General features: G+C 43.2%; 1 protein-coding gene and 1 non-coding gene across 4 annotated transcripts in view; both read right to left on the bottom strand.

The window, feature by feature from the left end:
• The window catches only part of DPY19L3 (dpy-19 like C-mannosyltransferase 3), a 68,861-nt gene extending 46,449 nt beyond the window's left edge, over nucleotides 1-22,412 (bottom strand). For all 3 annotated transcript variants that reach the window (XM_047710937.1, XM_047710938.1, XM_047710939.1), the window contains exons 1-3: nucleotides 22,193-22,412; nucleotides 20,329-20,470; nucleotides 17,048-17,181 (exon numbers count right to left, since the gene is read on the bottom strand). In XM_047710937.1, coding sequence (XP_047566893.1) covers nucleotides 17,048-17,181; nucleotides 20,329-20,449 — 255 coding nt within the window. In that variant the 5' untranslated portion in view covers nucleotides 20,450-20,470; nucleotides 22,193-22,412. The remainder of the gene's footprint in view (nucleotides 1-17,047; nucleotides 17,182-20,328; nucleotides 20,471-22,192) is intronic.
• Nucleotides 18,198-18,304, bottom strand: LOC125090120 (U6 spliceosomal RNA). The gene has a single exon (XR_007124204.1). It is a non-coding gene; the product is annotated as a U6 spliceosomal RNA (small nuclear RNA).
• Nucleotides 22,413-23,264: the final 852 nt, after the last annotated feature.

The raw sequence follows: 23,264 nt of genomic DNA, 5'->3' as shown, positions 1-23,264 counted from the left end.
GGGACAATTGCAGAGATGAGGTGAGGCGGTGAGTCATGTGCAGAAGACCCTGCCAGCCAGACAGGACAGCCAAATACACCTTGAAGAATAATGAGGAAGGCAGCGTGGTCTGAGTTGGAGGGAGGAAGGAAGGTCAGGAGCGGCAGTGCAGAGCGGTCTGAGAGGTAACGTGGGGTCAGACACCCAGTCCTGGCAGGTGACAAGGACTCTAGGCTTGCACTCTGAGCTAGGTGTGTGTGAGGGGAGCCGGGGAAGGGGGAGGTCAGGAAGGGGGTTTCAGACATGCTGAGCTGGACTGCGAAGGATTCTGAGTGGGGAGTGACCTGCTGTAATAAATCCAGGTGGGGATAAAGGTTGTGGGAGGTGATCGCATTCTAGATACTGTCAAAGGAAACCTGACAGGACTTCCTGAGGCTGTAAGGTGGGACTTGAGAACCAGGACTGTGTGAGGGCAGAAGGCCAAGCCACTGAAGGAGGAAGCTGCAATTTACAGAGATGGAGATACCAGGAGAAACACGTGAGGGCAGGGACGGTCAGGTGGTTGATGTTGCACCTTTTGAGTCTGAAATGCCCACCGGACATCCAAACTCAGGTGGCCAAGTCAGAAGATGTACATGCAAGTCTGGAGTTCAGGGGAGAGGTCTGAGCAGGGACAGACGTTTGGGCGCCATCAGCACAGAGATGGTATGTAAAGCTATGGATAAGACTGTTCTTAGAAATGAGAGCGGACAGAAAAACAGAGCCAAGTCCTGGGTTCCCTGCCAACAAGAAGTCAGAAGGCTGAGGAGGAGCCTGTCAAGGAGCCAAACGATCAGCTGGAGAGGTAGGAGGAGATCCGGGAGAACCCGTGTCCCAGAGCCAAGAAAACTGCTGAGAGCCCAAGGAAAACGAGGACTGAGACAGGACCACTAAACTGAACAACCCGGAGGGCCTCAGTGGCTTGAACCAGAATCTTTCAAGAGCAGGGCCAAGGCTGAAGCCTGACTGGAGTGGGTTCAAGAGAGACAGCGGGAGGAGAGGAACAGAGACCACGGGCTCACAGACTTCTGGGGGGAGGCTGGGTGTGAAGATGAGCAGGAACGGTGGGACAGCAGCTGAAAGAGAAAGTGGGGCTCCAACAGCCTCCCCCGCTCCCCGCATGGGAGAAGGCAGGAGAGACCTGACAGCTGGAGTGAGGGAATTCGGGAGAGGCGAGGGAGAGGGCCTCACACCTGTGTGGGGACAAGTTGGCATCCAGGGACGACATCCGGGCAGAGGCGGGGTGGAAGCACGTGGAAGGTCTCTTCAGCTCGCCTCTCCTTTCTCAGTTGGGAACACGCTACCTCTGAACATGCAGGCTGGCATACTGGGTGTTTGCGGCTGAAGGACTCCCTGACCTCCCCCTTCTCCCCCGACTCTCTTGTGAAAGCTGTACCCCTCGTCCCTGGAGGAAAGAACATCCTTATCTCCAGAGACGGAGGGACAGGGCAGGTGTCTGAACCAACAGGCCTTGCTAAGTTCACCTCGGTTCACTACCCCTACCTCATACCTTTTGGTCCTATTATATCTTTTCCATGACTTCCTACTCTTAGTCAAATCGAGCATAAAAATGCTCAGGTTTAACCCTTTCTTCAGGTCTTCATTTCCTTATGAAGGTGCTAGTGTCACGTAGAACTTGTATTAAGTAAATCTGGATGCTCTTCTCTTGTTAGTCTGTCTTTTGTCAGTTCAGTGAATAGGACCCCAGCCAGAGGACCTAGGAGGGCAGGGGGACCCCTCTACAGCGAAACAGGAAGCAGTGCAACAGATGACAGTCAAGTACTGGGGGAGAAAGGAGGGAAGAAAAAGTTCATCATCCCAGGAGAGCTTGGGGGTGGGGAGTACATGGACAAAGGAAGTGGAAGAGGACTGCCAGGAAACTTTTTAAAAAGGCACATTTGAGGTTTTCCTTCCTTATTAATTTCAATTTGAGAAATTTAAAAAATATTTTGGCATCTCTATATTTAATTTCAGATTTACTCCCTGCTACTTACTGAGTTTTCCTACTGCTTGTAATAATTTTTCAGATTGGGGCGCCTGCGTGGCTCAGTGGGTTAAGCCTCTGCCTTCGGCTCAGGTCATGATCCCAGGGTCTTGGGATCGAGCCCCACATCGGGCTCTCTGCTCGGCGGGGAGCCTGCTTCCCCCTCTCTCTGCCTGCCTCTCTGCCTACTTGTGATCTCTGTCTGTCAAATAAATAAATAAAATCTTAAAAAAAATTTTTTTAAAGATTATTCTCTTGTGGTTTCCAGGTATATAATGACACAATCTGCAAATAATGTCACCTTCTTCTTCCCACCTGTTGGTATTTTTTATTTCTCATGTTTATGTTGCTGGCCCCTCCAAAGCAATGTTAAACAGTATGAACAGATCGCTTTGGCTTGGAATATGCTTCTAATGCCATGATGCCACCAGACACACGTGCTGACTTAATTAAAATGAAAAATTTCGTTTCTCCGTTCCTGAACACACTTGGCTAATGGCTAGAGTATTAATTCAGCACAAAGAACTTTTCATCATTATACGAAGTTCTACTAGATAGCACTGTTCTAGAGTTTCCCTAATGGGTAAGGTCTTAGCATTTGGTCTGAGAAGTATGCATGCTATATTTAAAAAAAAAAAAAAAAAAGATGCATCTATTTCTTAAGTTTTATTGAGCTAGAATTCGAATACTATACACGTCACCATTTACAGTATACAATTCAACGGCTTTGACTGTATTCACAAGTTGGACGCGTGTCCCTAGCATCAATTTTAGACTATTTCACTGCCCCTAGAAAGAAACACCAAACCCCTGGCTGTCACTCTGCAAATCCCTCATGCCTTCCTAATCTAATTTCTGTCTCTTTAGATTGGCTATCCTGGACATTTCGTTTTAATGAAATGATACAATACGTGCCTTGTGCCTGATTTCTTTCATTTAGCATGTTTTCAAGGCTCCTCTAATGTATCATTAATTCACTAAAAAATTGCCAAACAATATTCCATTCCATGAATATGCCACATTTTACTTATCCATTCATCCATTAGATTTGTGCCCTCTTTTTGGCTATTATGAAAAATGCTGCTATGAATACTCGTGTACCAGTTTTTGTGGGGATGTATTTTCATTTTTCTTGGGTATTTTCTTTGGAGTAGAATTGCTAAGATCGTACGATAACTACGTTTCACTGTCTGAGGGCCTGCCAGACCCTTTACCAAAGCGTTTGCACCATTTTACATTCCCCCCAGCAGTGTAGAAGGGTTCCAATTTCTCCATGCCCTTGTCAACACTTATTACATGTCTTCTTATTAGAGCCCTGCTAGTGGATGTGAAGTGTTACCTCATTGTGGCTTTGATTAGAATTTTCCTGACAGGCTAATGATGTTGAGAATCTTCTCATGAGCTTTTTGCCCATTTGCAGATCATCTCTGGAAAAATGTCTATTCAAGTTCTATGCTCATTAAAAAAATTGAACTCTATTTTTATTATTGAGTTATTATGGTTTTTTGTAGATTACAGACTCAAATCTCTTACCAGGAATATGATTTGTAAGTATTTTCTCCTATTCTAAGTGGCGTCTTTTTGTTTTCTTGGCTGTATCCCCTGGAGTACGAAACTTTCTAATTTTGAAGAGGTCCAATATAACTATTTTTCCTCTAGCACGAGCTTTGGGTGTTGTATCCAGGATGGCTTAGCCTAACCCAAGGCCATGATAATTTATTCATGCTTTTTTTCTTTTTTTAGAAGTTTCATAGTTACTTTTAAGTCTCTGATCCACTTTGAGTTAATCTGTGTGTATGTAGGAGGAAGAGGCCCAATTCCCTTGTTTTGCTCATGAATATCCAATTGTCCCCAGGTCATTTGTTGCAGACTATTCTTTCTTCATTTAATTGTCTTGGTATCTTTGTTGAAAATCAACTGACCAGAAATGTAAGGGTTTATTTCTGAACTCTTAATTCTGTTTCATCTCTCCTCCTCCCAGTGCTCACTGTCTCGATTACTGTACTCTTAAGAGTAAGTTTTGAAATCAGGGAGTGTGAGTCCTTCAACTTTGTTCTTCTTTTTCAAAACTGCCTTGGCTATTCTGGGTCCTTTCAGTTTCCATATAAATTTTAGGGTCAGCTTGTCAATTTCTGCAAAAACATCCACCTGGGATTTTGAGAGGGATAATTTTGAATCTGGACACCAACGCCATCTTAACCAGACTGTCTTCCAATTCATGAACATGATTTTAGCTTTAGACTTGTTTTGCATAATTTATTCTTAAGTACCTTATTCTTTTGTTGCTATTGTAAATGAAACTATTTTCCTTATTTTTAAAGAGGTTTTACTTGAGATGATGCTATTTTCTTAATTTCATTTTTGGCCTGCTCATTGCTACTGCATACGAATACAATCAGTTTTTGTATATCAATCTTGTATCCTGCAACCCTGATAAACTGACTTATTAGTTCTAATAGTTCTTTTTGGTGAATTCTATGTAGAAGATCATGTTATTATAAACAGAGACCGTTTTCCTTCTTCCTTTCCAATTCGGAGGCCTTCTGTTTCATTTTATTGCCTAATTTCCCTGACAAGGACTTCTAGTATAATGTTGAATAGAAGTAGCTAGAACAGACATCTTTGTCTTGTTCCTAATCTGAGGGGAAAGCTTTCAATTTATCACCACTAAATATGATGTTAGTTGTGTGATTTTTGGCAGATGCCCTTTAGGAGGTTGAAGTTCTCTCTCTCTCTTTTTTTTATTTAAATCTTTTTTTTTTTCAAAGATTTTATTCATTTATTTGACAGACAGAGATCACAAGCAGCAGAAAGGCAGGCAGAGAGAGAGGAGGAAGCAGGCTCCCTGCCAAGCAGAGAGCCCGATGTGGGGCTCGATCCCAGGACCTGAGCCAAAGGCAGAGGCTTTAACCCACTGGAGCCACCCAGGTGCCCCTGAAGTTCTCTTCTATTTCTAGTCTGTTGAGTGTTTTTTATTGTGGAGAGTTGTTGAATTCTACCAAATGCTTTTTCTGTGTCTTTTGAGACAATCATGTGATTTTTGTCTTTTATTCCAGTGATGTAATGGGCTCATCTGGTCTATTCTTAATTTGAAGTTACATATGTTACAAGGAAATAATAGATTTTTTCAAATACCCCCCCCCTTTTTTTTTGCATCTTTTCAAGTACTGAGATAGCAAACAAGTATATTACTAGATTTCCCAACAATTTCCTTTAGTTTCCTGGCATAAAAATGACTTTTTCATGGTGCATTATATTTCTGATATGCAACTAGATTCTCTTGATATTAACTAGAATTTTTGGTTCAAGATATGTAAGTGGGATTAGTTTCTGAGCTTTGTTTTTTTTTTTATCTAGATTATATACAATTGATTCTCACTATTTGCAGATTTCTAGTTCGCCAATCTGCCTACTAGCTAAAATTTGTAACCACCAAATTGACAGCATTAACACTTGCTGTGTTTTTGCAGCAAAGCGCAGACCTGAACGTGTGCTCTGCCTCTTGCTCCGGCTCTCAGACAGAAACGATCACAAGAGGAATACAGTAAGGAGCAGTGAGTGCAAACAGAGACCGCAGCTCTGAGCCTCCATGGATGGAGTCGGAATCCAACTCTGGTACCTGTTAGTGAGGCAGCCCTGGCAAGTCATTTGACCCTCCAGAACCTCATTTTCTCTTTTATAAAATAAAGAAAATAGAAACTACCAGGAAGTGCTTTTAGAATTTAAGACCTATGTGTGTCTCTCTCTCTCTCTCTCTCTCTCTCTCTCTCTCTCTCTCTCTCGCGCGCGCGCGCACACACACACACACACACACACACACACACACACACACACTTCCCCAGGAGCAATGGTTCGGTATTCTCTTACTCAGCGTTCTCAGTGACTCTTAGAACGTAACTGCTGGGGATTAAGGAAAGCTGACTGTGCTCATATTCTGATTCTCAGTCTCAGTGTGTTACATCTGATTTATAAAAATAATTTGGAAGTTTTCTTTCTCTTTGGTGTTCTAAAATAGCTGAAATAGTACTGGAATATTTTATTTGGTAAAATTCCTCCATAAAATCAATGGGGTTGGCTGTTTGGGGAGGTGTAGGACGGGTAGCTCTTTACCAAGTTTTCTCTGCTACACCTGCAAAAATAATAATGTTTTGGGGCCTTTTTTGGTAATTTATATTCCAGAAAATCATGTTTCATCCACTCATCTAATTTGCACTGAATCAAACAGAATTTTTGGTGCTTTGTTTGGTGCTTTCCTATTTCATGGTCTATGGTTATTTCTCTGCTACCACATTTCATGATCTCTGTAATTACTTCTCTGTTATTTCTTTTTTTTTTTTTTAAGATTTTTTTTATTTATTTATTTGACAGAGATCACAGGTAGGCAGAGAGGCAGGCAGAGAGAGAGAGGGGAGGAAGCAGGCTCCCTGCAGAGCAGAGAGCCTGATGCGGGGCTCGATCCCAGGACCCTGGGATCATGACCTGAGCCGAAGGCAGAGGCTTTAACCCACTGAGCCACCCAGGCGCCCCTTCTCTGTTATTTCTTAATTTGGGTACTTATACTTCCTACCTCATCCTTATCCTTATTTTTCACTCCCCAAATAACCATTAATTATTTTCCTATTTTCCAATTGATCAATTTCTCCTTTTACCTTTATCCTTCCATTTCTAAATTTTTACTTTCCAACTTCATAAGTGGAATACTTTTGTTTGTTTATTCATTTTTATTTCCTAATATAATACTTAAAGCTACAAATTCTTCTGAATACTGCTTTAGCTGTATTTCCTAGTCCTGAAATACGGTTTTCATCTCCTTCTAGATTTCATTTATAATTTCTGTAAATTCAGTTTTAATTTCCTGTGACCAAAAAGTTAGGAAATATTTTTAGATTTCTAGAAAGTGACTTTTTCTTTTTAGTTATCTTCAGTTTTTAATTTAAATGAATGAATGAATGAAAAGAGTATAATGTTGAGTCTGTGACCATTATCCCCAGAGTCAAGAACAAGCCAAGACTATGCACTATCATACTGCAATAAGGAAATAACGCCTGTAGTTTTGGATCTGAGATTTTCTCTACGGCTTAACATATCAACATTTTAGTTAATGCTCTGTGGATATTTGAAAAAAAAAAACAACATACGTTCTGTCTTTAGATATTTATAGATTAAAACCCTTATTATTTTCCCTAGGCCTTCTATATTCTTATTTTTGACCACTTGCTTTTTTTTTTTTTATGAACTGAGAAAGAATTAAAACCCAGCATTAATGTGTTTCTCTGTTTCTTCTTGTATTTCCAGTGCTTTTTGCTTTATAAATTTTGTAAGTTATCTGACACATGGATAGTCCTATCTGTGGCTGGCATCTTTATCACTGAAGAACTGCCCTTCTTCACTTCATTTAACACTTTCTGTCTAAGACTTTCTTTCCCCCTTATGGGGAAATAGTTCAACAAATCCTTATCTACCTTTGGTCTAATCCTTCTAAGGAACTCTGTTCTGTGAGAGTCTTACACATATAGTACGTGATTTGGATTTTGCTTTATGATACGGTTTTTATCAAGTGAGTAAAGCAGACAGACTTATTTATATAAAAATATTTTGGCATATTTCTGTTAATACATGTTGTATCAGATTTTTTTCTTACTCTTTAGAACAAATCCTTTATGGTATGGTCTGTGTCTGAGGTGTATGTGTGTCTTTTAATTTGGAAGGTTTGTTTTTGTTCTAGGAGCTACCTTTATAACTTTGAAGGATAACTTAATTCTCTATTTCTACGGACAGGATCTATTGAGTTTCTATATAACAAGTAATGATAATCATGAAATTTATAGTTTTTCCCTGCCCATTTTACTTGATATTTTTCTTGGAATTTTCTTTTACAAACACTATACATCTGTCTCTTGACTATTTAAAGTAGGCTCCACACCCAGCATGGAGCCCAACATGGGGCTTGAACTCGCCACCCTGAGATCAGGACCCGAGATGAGATCAAGAGCTGAACATTTAGCTGCCTGAGCCACCCACATGCCTCTGGACTTCTCATTTTGAAATGAAACCTGACTTCTGTCTATAAAAAAAAAAAATGGATTCCTCCACCATCTTCTACCTTTTCTTTTCTTTCCTCTTCTAACTCATTTTTACATTGTTATTCTGTTATTATTTCATAGTTCTAACACTGCTAGGTGTTACCACGTTGTTTCCATCATATTATTTTGTTCTATAACTATTTAGTGCTAGTTCCACAGTTAAATATGTTTGCACCTCAAGGCAGTCTTTCTGCCATGGTTTTGCCTTTTCTCTCTCAGCTGGATAAAGTTTTCCCTCTACCAGTTTCTTCAGCTGTTCTTAAAAAAATATATTTCCTCAGCATCAGGACAATTTGTGTAGTGCTTTTATACATGATAGAATGACTGGATTAAAATATACAAAGCACATTAGCTCATGTGAGTCTTGTGCAGGATCATTCCAGGCCTTTAAGCATTAAACGTTACCATGGAAAAGTTGGAAGCCACACTGACTTCTCTTACAGGTAAAGGGATCTTTTGTTAGGATGTCCAGGGGTTTCTTACTATTGAAGCCCAGCAATTTCACAGAACTATATCCTGCTAATGACTTTTCTAGGCCAAGTTTTCCTGGGGCCCATTGTGCCCTGTCAATTTGTAGATTCAAATCATCTTTCATTTTTCAAAGGTTTTCTTGAATTAAGTCTTTAAACACGATTCTCCCTTGTTTCACTGCTTTGGTTCTCTTCTGTTGGGACAAATTATGCATGTTTGCTGTTGTCTTACTCATCTGTCAGATTCTCTCCACTATTTTAACGGTATTTTCTTTTTTTTTTAAAGATTATTTTTATTTATTTGACAGACAGAGATCGCAAGTAGGCAGAGAGGCAGGCGGAGAGAGAGGAGGAAGCAGGCTCCCTGCTGAGCAGAGAGCCCGATGTGGGGCTCGATCCCAGGACCCGGAGATCATGACCTGCGCCAAAGGCAGAGGCTTAACCCACTGAGCCACCCAGGCATCCCCATTTTGTTTTCTTTTATCAGGGCAACACTTCTTATTCTGTGCCTTCTACAGACTCTAGTCTTCTATGTGTTGCTTCCAAGATCGTTGTGATTTCTGTTATGGTTTTATCTTTTAATTCGACTTCTTGCCTAAGTTCTGCCAGCTCATCTTTCATTTCCTCTTGTTACCTTCCTGTAAGTCCTTGAGGACGGTCTATACCTTCTTACAGCCCTGCTTTGAATTCATCTTCCACGGTGGTAAATGCTTATTATGCTAGTTTTTAATGTGAGTACGTTTTTTAATTCAGTCACAATTTTCAGGTCTTTGCTAGGAATTGTTTCTGGTGACTATTCTTCATCTTATCATCTGTTCCTGTTTTTCTCTTCCTTCTCTTCTTGCATTTTCACTATACAGATCCTGTGCTAGTTCCTTTCTGGTTGTGAGCCATTTCTTAACTTGGCCAGTTCTTACCAAACCAGCAGGAAGTTTATGTGGGGGACAGGCCAGGGCCACCGGTCAGGCCAGCAAGAATTCTCCTTGTGATACGGCGTAGTTTACAAGAGCGAGTCCTTTATTCTTTTCCTCATTTTAGCCAATCAAGATTGGCAGCCTCAGAGCTGTTCAACACACAGTTTTCTCCCTTTATCCTGGTTTTCTTAAATAGTACTTTTACAAAAATGGCTTGTCCCTGTGATTACTGCCTTCGGCCTGCCTAGCTTACTTCTCTTTCGTACCGGAAGGTCTCCAGGAAAGCTCCCGCCATTACCGCGCGCATCCTGTCCCATGGTTCTCCTTGGGGGACCTCAGTCTCAGCCCTCAGGGTGTGCCGGCAGCCTCGGAGAAGTGGGCTTTGGCGACTTCCTCTGACACCTGCAGCTCTGAGAGTCCTCTCCCGGTACCTTTCCATGCTCCTCCGAGTTTCACTGGGTTTGGTGGCCCTCCCTCACACACCGGTCTAGATCATAGGCCTTTCTTAGTTTCATCAAGGATGGAAAATGCCTATCTGCTTTTCAGTTTCCTTAACTGCTTTGAGGTAATTCTAAAAAGATGAAGGAACCGACATCTTTACACTACCACTTTGAAACAAGAAGTAATGAGCAATTTGAGGGGTTTAACTACACCATTAGGAACAATCTATCCCAAATCAGGAAGCATAGAAATAATGAAATAACTAAGAGTATTAAATATCAAAAAATATTAAATTACAAAAACATAATCATTTACATAATAATTGTGCAAGTTCATTTACATATGTAACCTTATATATGGGAAAAGCATATGATGTAACATCAGATAAATCTGTTTATTAGAAGTATATTGGAGGGGCATCTGGGTGGCTCAGTTGATTAAGCATCTGACTTATTTCAGCTCAGGTTTTGATCTCAGGGTCATGAGTCATAAGTATGTGAAATATATGCACATACAGGATGAAGCATGGAAGAGAAATACAAAAACTGGGTTTTGTTAAGGGTTATGAATACTGAGTAATGTTTTTGATTTAAAGTTTTTGTTGTCACGGTATAGTTTGTAAGAAGTAACACAACACGTGTTCAAAAAATAAAAAGAGTCACACTATATATATTTTTACGCTAGCATCTACTAAACACAAGTCACTAAAAAAGCACTGACTAGCTCCCTACTTGCCAGGACTAACTATATCCTATCTCTGAAGGCAAGCTCCAAAAGCTGTGTCCCTCTGCTCTAGTTCCAGCCCAGATCTTTTATAGCAGCTGTTGTCCCCATCTCCCCTCTCTCCTCCTTATAACGCTTCCCTCACCTGTACAGGTCAAGCCCAGTCTAAACAGATCACTGTTGCTCAGCGCTGATGATGGGCTGGGCACCGTAAGGGTAGACAGCAAGTAAGAGCATTGGCTTTGAACCCTTTTAGTGTGTTTTGTTAGTAAGAAAGGGCAGCAGAAAAGCATGTTGCATTTAAAAGTCAATTTAGAGTTAAAAGGTTTGGGCTTTGCAGACAGCCAGATTAAATAAAATGTTTAAATTGTACCTAAAACAGTGCTAAGCACACAGTAGACATTCAGTAAGCGGGGGAGGGCACCTGAGTGGCTCAGTCAGTTAAGTGTCTGCTCAGGTCATGATTTTGGGGTCCTGGGATGGAGCCCCACATCAGGCTTCCTGCTCAGCAGGGAATCGCTTCTCCCTCTTCCTTTGCCCTTAACCCTACCTCATGCTCTGTCTCTTGCTCTCTCTCGCTCTCAAATAAAAATAAATCTTAAAAAGATAATAAAATTATAAAAGAAATAATGAAATCTCGACATTTGCAATGACGTGGATGGAGCTAGAGAGTATAATGGTGAGCAAAATAAGTCAGTCAGAGAAAGACAAATGCCCTATGATTTCAGTCATATGTGGAATTTAAGAAACAAAACAAATGATCATGGGGGGAAAGAGGCAAACCAAGGAACGGACTATTAACTGTAGAGAACAAACTGGCGGGGGCTGGGAGAAGTAGGCGGCAGGGATTAAGGAGGGCGCTTACTGTGACGAGCACTGGGTGACGTATAAAAGTGATGAATCGCTCGACTGTACACCTGAAACTAGTATTACACTGTATGTCAACTGGAATTTAAATAAAAACTAAAAATAAACTAAAAAATATTCTAAGAAAGGATAGTATATATACATTTTCCACGACCATTTAAACCAACATCTTCAACTTTCCAGTTGCTCTCTGGTCCAGAGTTCCCACATTCAAATACTAACATTGTTAAGATTAGCAACTAACATTTAAAGCATTGTTCTGAATGCATAAACTCAATGTGTGATTTGTTTTAGAAACAATGTTTTTACTCTCTGAATAATTACAACTAATTCAAAGTGTTCAGAAAGGATCAAAGTATCTTCATAAAAAATAGCCTAGCAATTTTGGTAAGTTATAACCCATAAGTATAAAAAGAAAACAGCTTTACACTTCTCAAATATTCCCATAATCCCCCAATATGAAAATGGTATAAATTAAGGAGTAAATTTCTGAAGGCGTATAAACTCTGAAAACGAGCTTTTCCTTTGGCTGAGTAATGTCTCTGATCGCTAATGGCTATCATTTTCATTGGTTTATTCACAGAAAATGTATACACATTTTAAAACTAAATAAAATGTAAAATTTAGTTCCTCAGCTGCAGTAGCCACATTTCAAGTGTTTAACAGCTACATTTGGCTAGTGGTTGCTGCACTGAACAGTGCCGAAATAGATCATTTCCTTCACTGCAGAAAGTTTCTTGGACAGCACTGGGTTTATATAATCTAAGAGGAAAGATAAACCAAGTGCCTATGCAGAGGTATCGTCAGGTTTGAGAAGTAGTTGAAACATCTGAGGATTCCTCTTATGATGGAGAGGGGGGAAAATTCTGTGCTACAAGCTATTGCTTGAATAAAGAGAAAAAAATGCCACAAGACTGAGCTCAATTGTACGTTTCAGGGGACGGGGGTGTTGGTGGAAAGAAACCTGTTAGATTCGAGGATGTTCCTGTTTTATAGCTGCTCCCAGATGGTATCTGAGGCACAGACAGAAACTAGCCTCGGGTCTCTTTCTCACTCTGAACACTCCTCAAACATTCTTGCCCACACATCTACAAGCTGGTAATACGAAAATGTCCATTTCCAACACAGATGGGTCTCCTGCCTCCAGATCCATGAATCCAGCTCCCTTTACTCCATCTCTCTCCTTGGACTGTTTCAAAAGTGACTCATAACGTATCCAAACAAGGATGTATCATTTGCTGTCTCGCTGTCCCCTGCAAAGAATTTGGCTGGCCTCTGTCCCCAGTTCTTGGGAGGTAGCCAGTAAATCCGCGAATTTCCCAAGTGAGAACAGTGTCTTTGTTCATGGTGGGTTCCTCAGGATGACATCTGATACTCTGTTCTAAGGAGATGACTCAGGATGGGGGCTGACCAAGCCAGAAAGACCAGCTGTGTGATTAGAGGGTTGGGGCTTGGAGCCAGCTGATATTGGCCCAACCCCCAGGGAGGAGAGGGGGATTGGAGCTTGAATTCAACACTGTGGCCAAGGACTCCATCAATCATACCTACATAATGGAAGTCCAGTCAAAGCTCTGGACACAGGAGCTCAGGTAAACCTCCTTGGTTGGCAAAACTCAACACATTATCACCTCTCAATGTGCCAGGAAGACAATGTGTCCTAACCCCACAGGGAAAGGACAATGGAAAGCCCGAGTTTGGGATCCTTTTTCAATGAGTCTCTGCCTTTGGCTGGTTCTGATTTATATCCATCAAAATAAAACTGTAATCGTAAGTATAAGGCTCTCTTGAGTTCTGTGAGGCATTCTAGTGAATTACTGAACCTGAGGGGGGTGGGTATCCCCAAGTTAATAGTCTACTTGTGGTCAGAAGTGAGGGTAGTCTGAGGACCCCCAAACCTTTCAGTGGTGGTCAAAAGTGAGGGGAGTTTTGTGGCAGACTCTACGCCCTTCACTTGTCAAGTTCGGCTTAACTCTAGGTAGGTGGTGACAGAAGTTCTTTTGCACTCCAGATCTGTTCTTCCCACAGGGTTCATTATCACAGTGAACGGCGTACCCACCCATCTATTCAGCTGCTAATGGCAGAAAGCAGATGATTACCGATGATTCTTCCTTCTCAATCACCAACCACACAAATGATGAATCGCTACATCCTTTCTGAGTTCTGACTCTGTCCACTTCTCTCCAACAGGATCTGGTCTTTGCTTCTCTGGTTCCATTCTCCTCTTTGCTCATAAAATTCTGGCCCCATGTGCCTTCTCTCTGCTACTCAACTTGACCAGTTTCATCCTATCCGAGGGCCTTTTCACTTGTTGTTCCCTCGGCTTTTGACTGGCTCCTAGGATTTAAGTGTTGATGTAGGTCTTGTCTTCAAAATTATCTGCTTTCCCTCCCAGTTTCATAACTATGTCCCCACATAACTATGTCACCCACTCCCAATAACTCCCACTAACACGCACCCAATAACTCCCAATAACACCCACTCCCAATAACTATGTCACCACACTGTCTGGTTTCCCCTATAATAATTTTTTGTTAGTTTCTTTTTTCTCCCCTCCCCATCAGAATTAGGTTCCGCATCGGATTCAAAGGCTGTACTCTCAGGGCCTAGTTCCATGTCTAGCGCACAGAAAACATGCATTTATTGACATTCAGATAGTAATGAATCCACTGAATTGGATTTTCTTGGTGGTTTCCTCTCACTTTAGTGCTATCCTTCTCAAACCCACTCTCCATACTGTAGCCGGAGCCATCTTTCCCAAACAAGATGATGACATTGCTGTTCCTTTGTGACCTGGCCTCTGTTCACCATCCCAGTACATTCTCTCCCCATCTGCCCCCTGGCCAGGCTGAACTGCTGCCAGCCCCTGAACGCTCTCAATGCTCTTGCCTCCCGAAGTTCCTGTACGTGTCCCTTCCCTAGGACTTTCGTCTTTCCTCCCCAGTTTGTCTGGTTAACCCTTCTCATCCTTCAGATCTCCTTAACCATTACTTCCCTGACCTTCCACAACTGGGACAGGCTACCCCTGCTCTGTGCTCCCACAATACTCTATCCTACTCCAACAACGTATTGATTTTGGATGGGCTGTCTCGGTCTGTGTACTTGCCTATACCCTCAAGAGCGTAAACGCTCTGAAGGCAGGGGCCTGGTTTCAGTTGGCAGTATTGCTACAGCTGAGCACGGTGCTGGCTGGCATACCATAGGTGCTCAACACATACTTACAGAATTAACATGTTACACTGGAGCATCTGCTGGCAAATTCATTAGTCTTTGTTACTCTTGCCATGTTCCCCACTGCGTTTAGATCAGTGCTACTACAGAAGAGGTGCTCAAAAAATACTAGGTCAGGGGCGCCTGGGTGGCTCAGTGGGTTAAGCCGCTGCCTTCGGCTCAGGTCATGATCTCAGGGTCCTGGGATCGAGTCCCACATCGGGCTCTCTGCTCAGCAAGAAGCCTGCTTCCCTCTCTCTCTCTCTCTGCCTGCCTCTCGGTCTACTTGTGATCTCTCTCTGTCAAATAAATAAATAAAATCTTAAAAAAAAAAAATACTAGGTCAAAGTGTAATGCCTTCTTTAACCTGGCGAGATTTCAGAGACAGATCAAGGGTGCTCAAGTTTCGTAATGATGGGGGTGTATTTACTTAAGGTTATTAGCAAGGCCACTTAAAAACTCTGAGGAGCTAAAATTACAATTTGAAAATAAGTTATGTGATCCCTTTCAGCATCTCGTCCCTACTACAGAGTTACTAGCACTTAACTTCAGCCATATGCCCACACAAGGATATTTCAGTCTTTATTCAAAATACTTGTGTGGATAAAAAAGTATTATATTGTGTAGTTCTAAGAAATCTACTTGTAAGCCCTCCATTTTAAAGAAATAAAGGTGAGTAAAATATTTCTTCACAAGAAAAACTCCCCACTGTCCCAGAAGGAGAATTATTTTTTGTACCATGATAATTTGTATGAAGGTATACATGCACACACACACTACACCTATACAGTAATATGACAAGTTTTAAAAATAAACATATTAGAAGTTATTCCTATAAATTAAATTTGTCATTCAAAGTAGTCTCCTTTGGAGACTCATTCCAACAATGGAATCAAAGCTCAACATATTTTAGAAAGCTCTTTGAGGGGCACCTGGGTGGCTCAGTGGGTTAAAGCCTCTGCCTTCGGCTCAGGTCATGATCTCAGGGTCCTGGGATCGAGCCCCGCATCGGGCTCTCTGCTCAGCAGGGAGCCTGCTTTCCTTCCTCTCTCTCTGCCTGCCTCTCTGCCTACTTGTGATCTCTGTCTGTCAAATAAATTAAAAAAAAAAAAAAAAAAAAAAGAAAGAAAGCTCTTTGAGAACTACTTTAGATTCTGCAAAGACTTTTTTGAATATTCAGACAGATGATAAATACTTGACCTTTTCAAAGTGAATTTTACCTTTATCAACAACTAGTCATTAGAAGCCATAGTAAAAAAGGTCAAAGGGCACAACATTTTGGATCAAAAACAAAGGATATTTAGATGAAAAATACTGTGCTCGCTTCGGCAGCACATATACTAGATGAAAAATACTGGCAATGTGTAAATTTCCTTGCATAAGTGATACACTAGTTCTGAAAACAATGGCAAATTAAAAGATATTTAGAAATGTTTAAAAAGGGAAAGAAAGAGAACAAGGATTGGTGTTTAAGATGGCACAGACCCTCCTGAGAACGCGATGAAAATTACGGCTCCTTTCCTCAGAAAAATATGGGTTCCCCTGTCCTCTCACCTCTGCATCTACACTTAGAAAGGTATGAAACACTGAGGTCATCTATGGCCCTATGGTTTGGAGCACTGGCTTTTGATTTCTCTTCTATTTTACTGTACCCAATAGAAAAAAAAAGTTTCTACTGTGACCCGGTTTGTACATACATATATATATAACAGATTTAATATTATATATATCTATTAATTATATAACAATATACAATTAATAGTTACACAAATAACTCTCAGCCCTAGTGTATTTGTCATAATACTTTCTTGCATCTTTCTTTAACTAGAAAAACGTCACTCATGATTTGACTGGGCCAATTTCACAATGTATAGGTTGAAAAACACTGGTTTAGAGTAACCACCGTGTAACTGGAGAAAGTTAATGAAACTGAGAAAACTGGGCGCCTGGGTGGCTCAGTTGGTTAAGCGACTGCCTTCGGCTCAGGTCATGATCCTGGAGTCCCTGGATCGAGTCCCGCATCAGGCTCCCAGCTCCATGGGGAGTCTGCTTCTCCCTCTGACCTTCTCCTCGCTCATGCTCTCTCTCACTGTCTCTCTCTCAAATAAATAAATAAAATGTTTACAAAAAAAAAAAAAAAAGAAAGAAACTGAGAAAACTCACTGATGACAAAAACTCTGATGCCCTTTTAAACTAATGAAGTCTCTTTACGCTAGAGTCAAGCTTTTTAAGAGATTAGATTCTTTATGGCAAAGCTGCGTTATCTTGGTCACTCATGTACATGGTAAACTACTGGAGACACTGACGAGTAAACCACATGGGGTCACAGGAACTTCATACCTTAATATTAGAAAACCACAAATCGTTCTCATGTAAAGTGGCCAGGTAGACAGATGTTAGAAGTCCGATGCAAAGGGCAATGGTTCCACCAACTGCGAATGACAGAAGCTTCCACAACCTTCTAGTGGTATAACCTTTTAGAAAAACAAAACAAACAGCAAAGTCAGTAAAGAATGCAGCATTGACTAGTTCTACTTCAGCCTAGCAGGTATGCTAAGCTCCGCTGCCTGCCGCTGTCGAAGCGTCCCCTATTCCAGGCAGGCACTTAGGGGTTCCTTTCTGTGATTTGGGAGACCTGTTTTCATACTTTATCACGGTTTTTACCTAACTCTATCTAACTGTTCACTTGTCCATTTTGCGAGACAGCATGAGCTTTCAGAGGACAAGCACCTTACCTTATTCATCTTAATAACTAGGGTCTGTGTCTGGCATAGCTTAGTAACTATAATTTACCTATGAAATTTGGAGGAGTAAATGGGTTACATGTCTAGGATATAAAAAGTCTTTGAGATGGTCTACAGATAATTTGTGGCTTATTCATTAAAAGCTACCAAAAACCTTGACAACTTAAAATCCAAAAACCCATCAGGGGAGAAAAATTCATCACAACTCAAGTTACAGGACACTTAAACTAGGAAAAAATATTTATAGCACATATAAGAAAGTTTAAGTAACCTTAATACAGGATGAACACTTTCAGGATTTAAAAAATGAATATTTCAGTTGGAAACAGATTAAACTTATGAGTAGGCAAAGCACAAAAGAAAAAATGGCCAATAATAGAAAAAAATATTCATGTTCTTCAGTATTAAAGAAATGCAAATTGGGGCACCTGAGTGGCTCATCGGTTGAGCCTCTGATCTTCAACTCAGGTTATAATCCTAGGGTTTTGAGACTGAGCCCTGCGTTGGGCTCTGTGCTGGCCCTTGAGCCTGCTTCTCTTTCCCCCTCTCCCTCTGCCCCCCTCACTTCCTGGCCTACATTCTCTCTCTAAAAAAAAAAAAGAAAAAGAAAAAGAAAGAAATGCAAATCAAAACGATAAGCTGTAACTTTTTAGATGCTGGCCAATTTGATAACTTAAAAATGCTAACCCTTTTTTAATAAGGGTACAAAACAGTATTTTTCTTCTTCTTCTTCTTCTTTTTTTTTTTCCAATATGGAACGCTTCACAAATTTGCGAGTCATCCTTGTGCAGGGGCCATGCTAATCTTCTCTGTATTGTTCCAATTTTAATATACGTGCTGCCGAAGCGAGCACCAAAAGTATTTTTCAAACATTGCTGGTGGGAAAGTAACTTGGTAACTCTCTGGAACACAACAAGGCAATAACTAGTAAAAATAAACTACCAAAATGAGCATACAATTTGACCAATAATTCAAAATCCAGGCATATGCAATGTTTGTATACAAATGTTTGGCCACAGTATATTTCTCATAGTTCTGTTTATCTAAGTAAAAGATTAAAACCATCTAAACACTCAACAAGGAATGAGTCAAATAAACTATGCTATGGCCACACAATGACTATGTTGGTAACATTTTAAACTACATTGACTGACTTAAGATATGTTCCTAACATAAAAGAAGAAATGTAGCAAGTTATAAAACAGCTAGGATCTCAATTTTGTAAAACTACATATGAATGCTTGCATTTATATCCCTGCAGAGACATTCAGACAGCAAGATCAAATTTCATGGGTGGTATTCTCAGGATCGATTTGTTTGTGGAAGGATTTTCTTTTTTCTTTTCTTTAGTTTTCAGGTTTTTTTTCCTGACACAAATAAATACTGCTTCAGCAAAATGAAGAATCCTCAAAATTGTGTTTTTATTTTTTTTAAAGATTTTATTTATTTATTTGACAGACAGAGATTACAAGCAGGCAGAGAGACAGTCAGAGAGAGGAGGAAGCAGGCTCCCTGCTGAGCAGAGAGCCGGATGTGGGGCTCGATCCCAGGACCATGGGATCATGATCCGAGCCAAAGCAGAGGCTTTAACCCACTGAGCCACCCAGGCGCCCCTCAAAATTATGTTTTAATATAAAAAAGAGAACTTGGGGCAGTCGGTTAAGCATCTGCCTTCAGCTCAGGTCGTGATTCCAGAGTTCTGGTATCTAGACCTGAGTGGACTCCCTGCTCAGCAGAAGGCCTGCTTTTCCCTCTCCTCCCTGCTCATTCTCTCTCTTGCGTGCGTGCAAATAAATTTTAAAAAAATACTTTAAAAAATAAATAAAATAATAAACAAAAAAGCAAACTTGAAGTTACATTGGTTAAGCCTTAAGAAAGTATGCTGTCTTGTCCAAAATTGCTGATAGCAGAGTTGGATGGAATGACTTCTTGATATAGATTAATTTTATTTTATAAAACTGTTTCCCCAAATTACTTTACTAGTTCTGGCTGATAAGAATTAACATAGCTGCCATTAATGTAAATTCTGTAGATATCCAAAGTGGTTGACAGACATGGAATTCTTCATGCTTTTTTTTTTTTTTTAATATTTTATTTATTTGACAGAGATCACAAGTAGGCAGAGAGGCAGGCAGAGAGAGAGAGAGGGAAGCAGGCTCCCCGCTGAGCAGAGAGCCCGATGCGGGGCTTGATCCCAAGACCCTGAGATCATGACCCGAGCCGAAGGCAGAGGCTTTAACCCACTGAGCCACCCAGGCGCCCCTCTTCATGCTTATTTTTAAAAACCTTGAGCATGCTTAGTTAAGAAAGCAAATATGGAGTCAGGAAGTTGGTAATTAATATCACTTGATGTACAGCTTAGCAAGAATCTTCAGCATTATATAAACAACTCACCCAATTTTGACCGTCCTCCCTCCCCAAACCAAAGGAGAAAATTTCAGGAATTCATATAAAGAATAAAAAGAAGTTTGATTCATTTTCAATACCTTCATGAAATGAGAAAATCTCCCAAGGTAAGGCTGTGCAGAGTGAACAGCACACACAAACCAGAAAATTTAGAAACAGACTAAAATCTGAACCGTGGGGGAAAGCATTACTTTAGGAAGTCAAAGATTGGCAAAACCAGAACCTACTGAACAGAAAGCTGAGAAACAATGGGTTCTAATCAGAGCTCTTTCACCTTCTATCTGATAATAACTATAAAGCCAGTATTATCAAAGTACAATCAAATCATTTGTGGAACTAAAACATCAGGGTATTAGAACAAGTCTCCCCAACTGTCAGGTCTCACCAAATTCTTATTCTATTGGAGAGTGATATTTTAATATGCAGAAAATAAAAGCAATCCCAAATGGTGCTTTAATTTAAATCACCTACCAGATGGCAATTTATTTCCCAACTTCACATTTGCTTCTTGTGCTGCATAATCCTCAGAAACTTCTGTGGTTTTCACTCCTTTTCTTTGCCTGATGGATATCATGGTGTCAAAGACATACATGCATTGTTCTTCCAACCACTCCTACAAACGACAGAAAAGTAAACTGCCTACAGAAAAGTAAACTGCCTGTCCGTATGCCAGTACCCTCTCCCCAACACACCCTGTGCGCATCTGTGCTTAAGTGACTTGAAGCCTTGTCCCTGGCTTAGCATGCCCTCCCACTTTCCCATCAAATCTTAACCAGCCTTCAAGGTTACTGTCAAGACACAACACCAATATTTACTTAATACACGCTGTCAAGAGTTAAGAATACAGGTGGGCATCCCAGACCAGACCCTCCCCTTCTTGCAAGAAGGCTTCCTGTCTGTGCCTGTGCCAGCTGCTGCTGGTGCTTTCTCCTTCCTGAGCCACTGCAGTTACCTTGCAATTGGTCACCTCATTATGCAGTTTTAGATTATGTCCTACAGTTCCCTACCACGGGAGGAGGCATTCAGTAGTAAATTGTTGAGAGCCGGATTCCGAAGAAGTGACATACTGTTTGGTCTCAGGTACCTGAATTTTAATACTGGTGTTCTTTAAAAACAATTCACACTGGAAGCTTTAGGAACACGCCTCAGTGGTGATGGCAGCGGGGGTGTGCCAATCAGGGCAGCTGCTATCCCAGGGAGCAAAAGTGGGAGTAAAGGCAGGGTGCAGAAGCCTGGTTTGGAAGCAGCGAGTGGGAGGCGAGGGAGTGGTGGCAGTGAGTAAGCTGGCTACAGTCCTCCGGAACATCTTGCTTCCCTCCTCTGAATAATGAACAGCGTTTTACTAATTACTACGAAATATGACCAGATGCCGGGCACCATTGTTTGGGCAGTTTACCAATTCCTAAAGGTAAACAACTTGCTTTATAGAAGGAACCAACCAACCAACCAACCAACCAAAATTATACAATTTATTCGTTCGTTCATTCATACAAAAAAAAAAAAAAAAGTGAGACGCAAAAACAGTTAAGTACAAACAATGAAAATGGAGAACCTGGAGCAGCGAGGGAGGAAAAAAGAGTGTAGGCAGAAAGTCGTACTGGGGTCGATGGGCTCGTTTCCCAATCACTCTATTCTGGAATCATGCCCTTTCTAAGGGCTCGGGAAGGAGTTGTAAATATCCCAGAGCCGATACACTCTAACAAGTTAAGACAGAAGGGCCACAAACACTGACGCGCCAACTCGGGGTCGGGCAACCGCGATAACCGTACGAACTACGAAACAAAAGTTTCCCCACCAAAGGAAAGGGAATGCCATCTCAAACACGGGAAGGGAGAGAAAGCGACGCTTGCCCTCCACTCCGCAGGGCCGGCGCGCAGGGAGCGTCCCGGGCGCTGCAGGGCACGTCCCCCAGCTTCCCGCCGCACCCTAGCCCCACAGCACCGGGTGTCCCCAGCGGACGCCGAGGGGCCGGCGGTGGCCGCCCAAGTTCGGGGACTCGCTCCGGCTGGGCACCGTGGCGCGGCCGCCGGCACCGACCAGGCCGGCGCGGCCGGAGCGAGAAGTGGCCCGCGAACGCGGCCCCGCCCTCGGCAAACTTCCTCACTCCTGACCTGCCGCCCCCGGCTCCGCAGTTCGCGCGGACCAGCGGGCGCCGCGTCCCCTAGCCGGGCGCCCCCAGACGCCCCGCGGCCCGGGCCGCGCCCCCCCGACTGCACAGCGCGGCTGGACGGCCCGCGAGCTCCCGGTGGTCGCGGCGCATTCGGCGGGACGCCGGACTCCCCGCGGCCCGCCGCCAAGCCTCGCGCCGCCCGCGGCCCGACACGCAGTCACAGACCTGCGGCCTCAGCCGTCCTGGCGCGCGGCTCCGGGCGGGGAAGGAGGCCGGCCGGCCGGGGGGCGTCTAGGGCCGCGGGGGCGGGGCCTCACAACAGCCCGCAACGCGTCGTGGGGACAGAGAGGACCGGGCAGCGGCCACCGGGGCAGCGGCGGAGCTTTGCGCGACACCCGAGAAATGGGGGACCGGGGGGGCGTCCGCGGCCGCGAGGAAGGGGCGCGCCAGGGAGGCCGGGCCGCCGCGGCCGCACCCATAGGTCCCGGGAGCCGTCCGTCAGCGTGAGCCCCCGCCCCTACCCGGGGCGCCCCGCCCCGTCTCGTGCGCCGCCGGCCGGAAGGAAGCAGCGCATTTCCGCTCGCCGCTCCGGCCCCGCCCCCGTGTCCTCACGACGCTGCGACCCGGGGTTGGCGACATTGAGGCTCTGAGGTTGCTTTCGGCCCCACAGACTCCTGTCGGCCCCGGGGCAGAGGGAGATGCAGCGGCTCAGGGAGAGGAGGAGCCCGGCTCCGAGGAAGGGTGGCCCCAGGGCTGAGAGTGGGGCGCGCCTTGGGGCCGCGGAAACCTCTTGCTGGCGCCCGTGGCCGCCTGTCCCCTACCCAGTGCTGATGGGTGCGGGGGGCGCGCTAAGGGCCGAGCGGACCGAAGCAGGGCGACCCCTCGAGCCTCTCCCCGCCATCCGCGTCGGTGGGCCCCGTGCTCCCCCTCCGTGGGTCTCGGCCGCCCCCCTACCCCCGGTCTCGCCGCCCCGCCCAGGCCCCGGAGGCCGCTGGCGTGTGCTGGGACCGCGTCTCCTGACTGCCAATGAGGCCTCCTGGAGATGGCTTCGCCTCGCCCTAGACTCCCCCCTAGTGTTGGGGTGGGAGCGGCGCGCTCGATCCTTAATTTCGCCTTCAAGGAAGGATATGCTTGCCTTGCTCTCCAAACTAGAGCGTAAGCCTTTTTTGAGGGCAGGTACTGTGCTTTTTCCTGGGTATCTTTCTTGTGGCTCACCCTGCGAGGAGTGGTAGATGAAGCCTTTTCTCAGCAGATGCTCAAGCCACATGTTTAATTGATTTTTCTTAAGGAATGGTCT

The sequence above is a fragment of the Lutra lutra genome, chromosome 17, assembly GCF_902655055.1.
Source record: "Lutra lutra chromosome 17, mLutLut1.2, whole genome shotgun sequence".
NCBI classification, from domain to species: Eukaryota; Metazoa; Chordata; class Mammalia; order Carnivora; family Mustelidae; genus Lutra; species Lutra lutra.
Note: the sequence above shows the minus strand (reverse complement) of the source record. Positions and strands in the feature narration are given on the sequence as shown.